This window comes from Piliocolobus tephrosceles, unplaced genomic scaffold (genome assembly GCF_002776525.5).
Source record: "Piliocolobus tephrosceles isolate RC106 unplaced genomic scaffold, ASM277652v3 unscaffolded_20156, whole genome shotgun sequence".
Lineage (NCBI taxonomy): Eukaryota > Metazoa > Chordata > Mammalia > Primates > Cercopithecidae > Piliocolobus > Piliocolobus tephrosceles.
The window spans coordinates 772-12,262 of record NW_022302262.1 but is presented as its reverse complement, the minus strand read 5'-3'; the positions used below and the strand labels follow the sequence as shown (position 1 = coordinate 12,262).

The 11,491-nt window shown below is 50.7% G+C and overlaps 1 protein-coding gene across 1 annotated transcript; it reads right to left on the bottom strand.

The window, feature by feature from the left end:
• Nucleotides 1-787: 787 nt before the first annotated feature.
• Nucleotides 788-10,128, bottom strand: LOC113221085 (rap1 GTPase-activating protein 2-like; the record flags this gene model as incomplete). Its single annotated transcript, XM_026450451.1, has 5 exons — nt 788-1,121; nt 1,602-1,716; nt 1,955-2,068; nt 7,555-7,673; nt 9,991-10,128. Coding segments are annotated over 5 exons (732 nt in total), but the record flags the coding sequence as incomplete, so codon positions are not given.
• Between the last annotated feature and the right edge of the window lie 1,363 nt (nt 10,129-11,491).

Genomic DNA, 11,491 nt, shown 5'->3' with positions numbered 1-11,491 from the left:
CGTGAACCTGGGAGGCGGAGCTTGCAGTGAGCTGAGATCCGGCCACTGCACTCCAGCCTGGGCGACAGAGCGAGACTCCGTCTCAAAAAAAAAAAAAAATCTTCCAACACTTGAACAGCGGCTGCTAGCAGAACAAAACCCTCACCAGGGTTCCGGGGCTGACCCGGCCTGTCAACGCTCCAGCCTCTCTCATGCCTGGCTCTGTGAAGCCAGCTGCCAGGAACCACGTGCATTTCCGGAATACCCGCTGGCTCCTCTCCTCTGGGCCTTTCCACCTATTGTTCCCTCCGCCTGCACCCCTTCCCCCTCTTGTATGATCAAGACCCCGGACATGACAGAGGGGCCCTGGAGCGCTGGCAGGTGGGGAGAGCGGCCAGCGGAAACTGCTCAGCTTTCTCACCGCCAATCCCGACTCCTCCACTGTGGGATCTCCTGCAAGGCCTTCAGCTCTCTGCCTCAGTTTCACAACTCTCCGTGTATGGAGACGTTAGGAACTTAGGCCTCTTAAAACTGATGAACAGGCCGGGCGCGGTGGCTCAAGCCTGTAATCCCAGCACTTTGGGAGGCCGAGACGGGCGGATCACGAGGTCAGGAGATCGAGACCATCCTGGCTAACACGGTGAAACCCCATCTCTACTAAAAATACAGGAAAAAAAAAAACTAGCCGGGCGTGGTGGCGGCGCCTGTAGTCCCAGCTACTCGGGAGGCTGAGGCAGGAGAATGGCGTGAACCCGGGAAGCGGAGCTTGCAGCGAGCCGAGATTGTACCACTGCGCTCCAGCCTGGGCGACAGAGCGAGACTCCGTCTCAAAAAAAACAAAAAAACAAAAACAAAAACTGATGAACAGATGAGGCAGGCTCACAGCACGGAGGGCCTCACAGTCGGGGGAGGAGCAGAAACTGGCCAGTGCAGCATGGCTGGGGCCCTACCAACAGTGGACAGGGCACAGCCTGCCCTCCTGGCGACGTCGCACACCCCACCAGACGCCACTGACCTGTGGGACTCCTGCCCATGATGATCGGGGTGGCCGCTGCCCCCAGGCTGGGGCTCTCGCTGCTCGGGGACGGGCTGTAGACAAACACCTCCTGCTTGAAGGGTGACGTTGTGGACGGCTGGCTGCTCTGAGGAGAGAGGCCGGGTGAGCAAGGCCAGCCCACCCTCGGCAGCCGCGCCCACACAGGCCTGAGACAGCCCACACAAGCCCAGGACAGCCGCTGCCTCCCACTCCCCACTTGGGCCTGCTCTTTCTTTCCTGCTGACTTCGACCCTGGTTCCAAGCTCTCCTGCTCCAAGAAGGACCTTTGAGCCAGCCCCCTGGAGCACTGACCACTCACCACTCCAGCCAGTAACCCCAAGGCAGGGGCGCCATCGGGTCTGGCCCCTACCCTCTGCTGCTGCTATGTCACTCCAAGAGAGACGTCCCCTCACCCACTGCGCCCAGGGGGTGATCATGGCTGAAGAGCCCGCCTCTCGTTTCCATTTTTCCCCTTTCCTCTGCAAAGACCGAAGTGGGCTTCGATCCACAGTGCTGTTCTAACGCAAGGAAGGTGGCTGGCGGACGCCCCAGAGTGCCTGCCCAAGGGTGGACGGAGCACACCTACCCCACTGTCGCCCTCCTCCATGGCCTCGCCCTCCCCTGCGGTGCTGCTGACGCTGCTGGTGCTGGAGGAGGAGCGGGAGATGGCGCGGCCGTTCTCCTTCAATTTCATGAAGGGCCTGCAGGGAACAGGAAGCGAGGCCAGCGTGGGTCACAGGCGAGAGCCCTCCACCCCCAGGGTCCTGCCCGGGACCGATCTGAATCTGTCCTCTGGCGGCTCCCCACGCCCCCACCCGTCGGCCTTTGTGTTCCAGAGGCAGGAGGAGATGGTCACTCTCAGCTGGCCAAGAGGCAGAGAGCGTGTTCCAGGGCTCCACGTGGTCGAAGCCAGCCTTTCCCTCACCCTCACTCTCTTACTTCTCCTTGTTGGGGCAGATTTCCGGAGAGCTGGGATTGGATGAGGTCTCAGACTTTATCTCCTGAGAGGAGTGTCCACCATCTGGGGTCTTGGGTGCGCTGGATGTGCTGTCACTGAGGGAATGGAAATGAGGAGTGAGGCCGTGGAGACAGCCCTCAACTCCCACCCCATCCCCAGCCCCAGGCAGACCCCTCTGCCAGCCAGCTCTCAGCACGGTGGGGGCTGTGGGTCAGAGCACCCCCACCAAGCATCACCGCCAGGATGTCCTTTCCCACCTGAGCCCCCCAGAGACGGCAGACACTACAGGGTTTCCTGGTCCCTACAACAGGGACTGTTCTAGGTTCACGGTGAAGTCCAGAGCTGCCAAGCTGGAGTCCTGGCTTGACAGCCTGTAGCCCAGATCTCTCTCACCCAAGCTGGCCATCACACCTGGCAGAGTTAAGGGTCAAGAGAGGGCCCCGTGGGGAATGGAGCGGGGAATATGGTGGAGTCTATGACATCCACCCCCACCGCAGGAACCACCCAATACACATGGACTCCTGGGAGGTTCCGGGGAGCCGCCCTTCATATAGACTAGAATACAAGTTCCTGGACCCATATGAGGAAGCTGCCCTGGGAGCTGGGAAGCAATGGGGACTCTCAGCCAAGAATATCCTTGTTCTGCAGCCTAACGAAGACCATGGGCAGTGCCCACAGTGCCCCCGCACTGGCTGTTGGGGACAGGATGGCCATGTCCTCAATGCACTTTTTTTTGAGACCAAGTCTCGCCCTATCGCCCAGGCTGGAGTGCAGTGGTGTGATCTTGGCTCACTGCAACCTCCGCCTCCCGGGTTCAAGCGATTCTCCTGCCTCAGCCTCCCAAGTAGCTGGGATTACAGGTGCGTACCACCATGCCCAGCTAATTTCTGTATTTTTAATAGAGACGGGGTTTCACTGCATTGGCCACGCTGGTCTCAAACGCCTGACCTCAAGTGATCTGCCCACCTCAGCCTCCCAGATTGCTGAGATTACAGGCATGAACCACCGTCAAAGAACTTTTTAAATAATAGAGTTGTTGAGACAGAATCTACATACCGCAGAATTCACCTATTTAAAGTATACATAAAACGCAATGGCTTTTAATATACTCAGAGTTGTGCAACTACCACCACCATCTGATTTTGGAACCCTTTTGGTCCCCTAAAGGAAACACTGGACCCATTTGTAATCACTCCCTAGTCTTCTCCCCAAAACTCCCACCCAATCCCTAAGCCATCACTGTAGATTGAACTCTTCTGGACATTCATGTAAATAGACTCATATAATATGTTATGGTCTTTTTGTCTGGCTTCTTAAACTTAACATTGAAATGTTAACATTGAAACTGAAATGTTAAAACATAATGTTTTCAAGGTCTGTCTATGTTGTAGCTTGTATCAGGACTTTATTCCTTTTTACTGCAATAATATTCCATTTTATGGATAGATGGTGTTTTGTTTATCCATTCCTCAGATGATGGATATTTGGGCTGTTTCTACTTTAGGCTATGACGAGTAGTGCTGCCATGAGTATCTGTGTCTAGTTGTACTCGTGGACTCCTTTTTTTCATGGCCCACTGTTCTCAACTCTCTTGGGTATACACCTAGGAGCGGAATTGCTTGGTCATATGTTAACTCTATGTTTAACCTTCTAAGGAACTGCCAGACTGTTTTCCAAAGTAGTTGCACTATTTTACATTCCCACCAGCAATGAACAAGGGTTTCCATTTCTCCATATCCTCTCTGACTTCTGTTACTACTTGTCGTTTTGATTAAAGCTATCCTAGAGGTGTGGTGTCTCAATGCACTTTTGATGAGGCTGCTAATAACCTCCTATCAATCTGTCCAGGGGTTTGGCTCACTGTGCTGGACTTCTCTGTGTGTCTGACACAGATGTCCTTCCTTCCTGGAATTTCTCCTCCTCTGGCTTCAGAGACTCCATCTCCTCCTCCTCTTCTCTCATCTTTCCTTCCCAGTCAGCTTCACCACCTTCCCTTCTCCCTTAATGTGGTACTCCCTTCACCACCTTCCCTTCTGCCCTTAAATGTGGTACTCTACTCAGCCTCTCTGGTGGTCATATTAATTAAGCCATCGTTAATCAGTACCTCTACCCTACTGGCTCCCAACTCTCCTTCTCTAGTTAAGGTCTCTCATATACCATGGAATACTATGCAGCCATAAAAATGAATGCATTCATGTCCTTTGCAGAGACACAGATGAAGCTGAAAACCATCATCCTCAGCAAACTAACACAGGAACAGAAAACCAAACACCGCATGTTCTTACTCATAAGTGGGAGTTGAACAGTGAGAACACATGGACACAGGGAGGGGAGCATCACACACCAGGGCCTGTTGGGGAGTTGGGGGTAGGGGAGGGAGAGCATTAGGACAAATACCTAATGCATGGAGGGCTTAAAACCTAGATGACTGGTTGATGGGTGCAGCAAACCACCATGGCACATGTATACCTATGTAACAAACCTGCACGTTCTGCACATGTATCCCAGAACTTAAAGTATAATAATTTTTAAAAAAGTAAAATAAAATTTTAAAAAACCTATAACTCTGACCACTCCCTGGACATCTCTACTGTTGGTTCACAAAATCTCCCATGCACAGGTTTCAAACAGAGCTTTTCATCCTTCTCCATAACCCTGTCTCTTGTCCTGCAAGCCCTACTTCAGAACATGGTGCCACCACCCAGGGCAGAGGCAGACAACTTGGGAATTTGGAAGTCAACCAAATGCTGCCCTTTCCCTTACAAGACTGTGAACTTCTGGAGGTCAGGCTTATATGTTTTGTAGCACTTGTCTGAGCACTCAGCACTGTGCCCAGCACATGGCAGCCACTCAAGAAATGTTGGTTGCTGAAATAAAGAACAAATGGGCTCACCAATTAAAGAATCAGAAGACATTAAAACCAGACAAGGATACAACAAAAAGGTCAATATTCCTGATAAACACAGATGCAAAAATCCTCAACAAAATATTATCAAACAGAATTCATCAATGCATCGAAAAGATCATTCACCATGATCAGTTCACCATGGGATTCGTTCCAGGGATGCAAGGATGGTTCAACATCCACAAATCAACAAATGTGATACATCACATTAACCATACAGAACAAAAACCACATGATCATTTCATGTTCAACAAAGGTGCTGAGAATATACATCGGGAAAGGACAGTCTCTTCAGTAAGTGGTGCTGGTAAAACTGGATAACCATATGCAAAAGAATAAAACCAGACCCTTTTCTCTCACCATACATAAAAATCAAATCAAAATGGATTAAATCTAAGGCATGAAACAAAGAAACTCCTAGAAGAAAACATTGGGGAAACGCTTTAGGATGTTGATCTGTCTGGGCAAAAACTTTTTAGATGAGACCTCAAAAGCACAGACAACAAAAGCAGAAATAGACAAATGGGATTACATCGAGTTAAAAAGCTTCTGCACAGCAAAGGAAACAACCAAGTAAAGAGCCAATCTGCAGAATGGGAGGAAATATCTGCAAACTATCCATCCAATAACCTGACTGGTTGATGGGTGACTATAGATTAATAACCTGACTATATGAGGAACTCAAAAACATCAATAGCAAAAACACAAATAACATGCTTTTTAAAGGGCAAGAAACATGAATAGAAATTTCTCAAAAGAAGACATGCAAATAGCGAGTAGGTATATCAAAAAACATTCAACATCACTAATTATCAAGGAAATGCAAACTTTTTTTCACGGACAACCGTTCTCAACTCTCTTGGGTATATACTGAGGAGCGGAATTGCTTGGTCACATGATAACTCTATGTTTAACCTTCTAAGGAACTGCCAGACTGTTTTCCAAAGTAGTTGCATTATTTTACATTCCCACCAGCAATGAACAAGGGTTCCCATTTCTCCATATCCTGACATCTGTTATTATTTGTCTTTAATAATTTAGAGTCTGTGACATCTGCCCCCACCACAGGAACCACAATAAGCTACCATCTCACCCCAGTTAAAATGGCTTTTATCAAAAAGACAGGCAACTGCAAATGCTGGTGAGGATGCAGAGAAAGGGAAATGCACCCACAGTGTTGGTGGATATGTAAATTAGCTTACCACTATGGACAACAGTATGGAGGTTCCTGAAAACACTAAAACGAGAGCTACCATATGATCTAGCAATCCCACTGCAGGGTAAATAGATCCAAAAGAAAGGAAATCAGTATATGGAAGAGATGTCTGCACTCCCATGTTTATTGCAGCATTACTCACAATAGCCAAGGTACAGAATCAACCTCAGTGTCCATCAACAGATAAGTAGATAAAGAAGATGTTTTGTATATACACAATGGATATTATTCACCTGTGGAAAAGATGTAATCCTGTCATTTGCAGCAACATGGGTGGAACTGGAGGTCATTATGTTAAGTGAAAGCCAGACACAAAAAGACAAATACCATGGCCAGGCATGGTGGCTCACGCCTGTAATCCCAACACTTTGGGAGGCCAAGGCAGGTGGATCACTTGAGGTCAGCAGTTGGAGACCAGCCTGGCCAACATTGTGAAACCCTGTCTCTACCAAAATTACAAAAATTAGCCGACATGGTTGCATGCACCTGTAGTTCCAGCTACTCAGGGAGGCTGAAACAGAAGAACTGCTTGAACCCAGGAGGCAGAGGTTGCAGTGAGCCAAGATGGTGCCACTGCACTCCAGCCTGGGCAACAGAGACTCTGTCTCAGGGGAAAAAAAAAAAAAAAAGACAAATATCTCATGTTCTCCCTCATATGTAGGAGCTAAAAAAGTGAATCTCGTGGAGAAAGTTGACAAGTGTCACCAGAGGTTGGGAAGGGGCAGGGAAGGGCAGGATGAAGAGAGGTTGGTTAAGGGGTACAAAAAAACAGTTAGATAGAAGAAATAAGATCTAGTGTGCAATGGTACAATACAATGAGTATAGTTGATAATAATGTATTACATAGTCCAAAATAGCTAGAAAATAATTTGAATATTCCCAACTCAAAAGATAAATGTTTGAGATCATGGATATTTCGATTACCTTGATTTGATCATTATGCATTTTATCAAAATATCACACGTACCCCAAAAATATGTACAAGTACTGTGTGTTCATTTTTTTAAAAGAATCAGAAAGACAATTACCAAGAACAGGTTCAATGTAATGTAATATATGAGTTGCTTAAAAAGAAAAAAGCACAGAATGTTTTAGAAGCCCAAAGGAAGATGTAATTAACTCTGCCTGGCAGAATCAGGCAAGGCTCCCATAAGACAGGCCATTTGAGTGAGTGTTGAAAAAGGAGGCAAAGAAATAAGAACCCAAGCAATGTTTCTAGCCTGGGTCAAAATGCTGCAAGAGTAACTTTGGAAAGTCCCATGCAAAGACTGGCCAAGTCAGCCTCTTTGGATAAAGAGCTGAGTGAGTGACAGGGGACACACAGGTGCCTGAAGGCAGGGCCATCTCCCAAAGCTGAGCAAAGCTCCTCCCTGCAAGGTAGGGCACAGAACAGCTGTAGCAGTGGAAGGGGTTGACAGACCCCACAAGTCAGCCTGGGGTAGGGATTTCCCAACAGTTACCATCGTGCCCGGTTGTCTCCCTGGCCTTCTGAGCCCGTGTGCAGGCGGGGGAAGAGTCCCGACCGTCGCTTGATGGGACTCCGTGACTGGTTCTTCGCCGTCGCCGCCACCACTGGAGGCTGCCGATGAAATCGCCAAAATGAATGCCCTCAGCCCAAACACCATTCTCCTATCCCCTCATCCCCCTCCCTGGTCTACAAATGGCTCCTGGTCTGGAAGAGACCCCAGAAAATAGCAAGGCAGTCAGGAAGGTTGAGATCTATGTAATAAGTCAAACCTCGTGGTCCCAGGTCATGATCCACCAAAGACCACAACTGTTGGAGGACACAGGGCCAGGCCCACCATATTGAGAAGGTTGGAATAATTCTGGTGGAGGAACACAGGGCTAGGCCCACCATACTGAGGAGGTCGGAACAATTCCGGGGGGACACAGACTGAGAAGCATAAAGCCAGGGAGGCCCTGGAGGGACCTGGTTCAATCTCTCATTTTACCAGCGAGGAAGCTGAAGACCAGAGAGTGAGATTTCATCAAGGTCATCCAGCAAATCACTGGCAGGGTGAGGACTCCTGACTCTCCTTCATTCCTCACAAACAAATGGAGCCACGCAGGTGATCCAATAACAAGACAGGCTGAGAGCTGCCGAGCCGGGGCCACAGGCACCAACAGGTGACGGGGGGCAGCCGAGACACCTTCTGCTTTGGACAGCTGCCCAGCCTCACAGCGGACAATGAGAGGTAGGAGTTTGAGGAGCGCAGACGGGAGCCCGGAACCAATCTTTAGAGGCCACCAAGCCTCCAACTCAGGGCCCAGCTCCAGCCATGCACATGTTACGGAACCTCAGGAGAGTGGTTAGACCCGACCTGAGTCTCCTCATCCACAGGACGGAGATAAGGCCCTGCTCTGCTTGCACCATGCACCTTCAAGGGGGAACAAGATAATAGCTAGGAAAATATTTAGTCAATTAAATTAATTATGCGAGGCCATTTATAATACTCATAATTAGTACCATGGTGAGTAGGTTCTGCTATTTTGAAGAAAAAGAAAGGAAAATCCTAGTCTATACAAATCCAAAGCCACTTTGCTTTAGTTCTTAGATTTTGAGACAGGGTCTCACTCTGACACCCAGGCTGGAGTGCAGTGGCCCAATGACGGCTCACTAGAGCCTCGACCTCCCCAGGCACAGGTGATGCTCTCACCTCAGCCTCCCAAGTAGCTAAGACTACAGGTGTGTGCCACCATACTCGGAAAATGTTTGCATTTTTTTGCAGAGATGGGGTCTCACTTTGTTCCCCAGGCCGGTCTCGAATTCCTGGACTCAAGGGACCCGCCCTCCTCAGCCTCCGAAAGTGCTGGGATTTCAGGTGTGAGCCACCGTGCCCAGCCCCCTTTGCTTTACGCAAGGCTCAACTATGTGATTCCCTCCCCTCCCCAGCCCCTGGTGCGAGTCATTCAGGCCCAAACTCACAGGCCGGCAGGACCCTTTCCCTGGGAACTATACACATGGTGATGAAGAGCATAGACTTTGGATCCAGCAGATTTACATTCAAATTCCAGTTGATTTTGTGTTTTGTTTTGTTGAGACAGAGTCTCGCTGTCGCCCAGGCTGGAGTACAGTGGCGCGATCTCAGCTCACTGCAATTTCCACCTCCCGGATTCAAGTGATTCTCCTGCCTCGGCCTCCCGAGTGGCTGGGATTACAGGCGCCCGCCACCACACCCTGCTAATTTTTGTATTTTTAATAAAGACGGGGTTTCACCATGTTGGCCAGGCTGGTCTTGAACTCCTGACCTTGTGATTCACCCACCTCGGCCTCCCAACGTGCTGGGATGACAGGCGTGAGCCACCGTGCCTGGCCTCAAATCCCAGCTCTTAAGCTTAGCTGAGTGGCCTCTAGCAAGTTACTTAACCCCGGCGGGCCTCCTTTTCCTCAAACGGGAACAGAAGAACACGTCGGCACCCACCTCGGGCCACTGCTATGGGAAGCAGGTAAGATTGTGTCAATAGGTTACTCAGCTCAGTGCCTGGTGCACAGTAAGCTGGGGTGGCTACTGCTGCCATTAATCATAACAAAGCAAGGACACCCCTCTCACAGTCACGGGTCCCAAGCCCCTGGGCAGCGAAACACACCCCAGGATGATACTGCAGGGCTGGCCCTGAGGAGGACGTCTAGCTGTCAAGGAAACTCAAGAGAACAGGACAGGATGGCTTCTAGCGCCACCTGGGCCAACCCCAGGTGCTGTCTGGGATGGAGGCTCCAAAGGACTATTTTCAGGTCAGGGGTCAGGGTCATCCCCAAGCAGCCTCAGTTTCCCTCCATCACCCAGCTTGCCCTGATCAAGTCACCTGCCCAAGCCTGGGTGAGGGCACTCTTCCTCCATAGGTCTAGGGGTGCCTCCCTGGCACCCACTTCTGCCCCAGGGCCTGTCAGCACTCACCGAGAAGGTGGTCTTGGTGACCTCCATGCTGTTGTGGGAGATGCCCCCGCTGAGGCTGCCAGGGATGCCCCCACTATGCGACTTCTTCTGGCCGCCCACCATGGTCTCCATGGAGTGGCTGCGTACGCGGATGGCCCTCTATGGGGAGAGAACAAGGGCCCGAAAATCAGCACCTGGGCTCTCTGGATGACTCTGCCCTCTTCGTGGGGTCTGTGGACACAGCCCTCAGCAAGTGTGTGTGCACGTGCGCGCGCTGGAGGGAATCTGAGGGGTCGGTGCCCCAGCTCCCCTGCAAAGTGGACAACGGTTGTTATCTTCATCTTACAGGTAAGGAAAATGAGGCTTGGAGTTTACCAAACCTGTACGACACGGACCTAGTCACTAACCTCTCTAAGCTACAGCTTCCTCGTCTGTAAAATGGGAATTCTATGTTTCACACCCAGCACTGTGGTGGGGATTCAGCACACGCAGGTGCCTGACCACAAGTTGACTCTTTTCCGGAAAACTTGAACCTCCATCTGTAATATACACTGGATTATATTCCCAAGTGTGCTCTGTCTGTGCAACTTGGAATATGCTGGCCGTTGGTGAAAGCGTGTGAGGGTCTCACTCATCTGTGCACAAGCCATGCGTGGAGCCGCCCCTCCCACTTGCAGGGGCTTCAGGCCCGTCTTCGTTACGGCCCACGGTCCCACGCAGCCGCTGACAGACAGGGGGCTTCAGGCCCACCTTCGTTACGGCCTACGGTCTGATGCAGCTGCTGAAAGAGGAGATGTACCCTCAGCCTGGCAGAAGGGCAGTGTCTCGGGGGGCAGAGAGCTGCTCAGGCCACCCAGGAACAAGGGGCACACTGGCAAATAGTAGAGAACCCAGAAAAGGACCACCAGGGTGGTCGAGGCTTTGTCAAAGTACATGTGAGCGTGAGAACAGCTAAAAACCAAGATCACTGAGCCACAGGAGGGATGGACCCAGGAAGGCACAACCACCCTGAGTGGTGTGGTGAAGCAGAGCTCGGTTCCACCTCAGGGAGGATTTCCTGACAAAGGAAGTCCCAGAGGATTCTGGCTGCCCCCTGGATGACGCTCTCTCTGGCTCCAAAGGCCTCAAAGATGATGTGAGAGTTCTAGGCAGAGGAGGTTCTCTCCAGTAACCCTTTGATCATCCAGTCAGTCACTGGATCTAGCCAGGCAGGAATGCAATGCAACTCAGCAGTCAAAAGCACGGAGGCTTCAGGGTTTCACTGCCAGGATTTGTATCCCGGCTTCTGGGCTCTCTACTCCAGCACCCATTAGCTGAGTATCCCCGGGCAGGTGACCCAGCTTCTCTGAGATTTATCAGTGAAACAGATATTGATGTCTACACCACAGAACAGTTGTGAGAATACACACAGGGCTCTGAGGAGAGGGCCCAGCACGTCGTAACGATCCAATACGTGTGGCTACTCTTACGGTTAATAACGAGCACCTGTTGCAGGCTTCTGATGTGCCCAGCACTGTGCCAG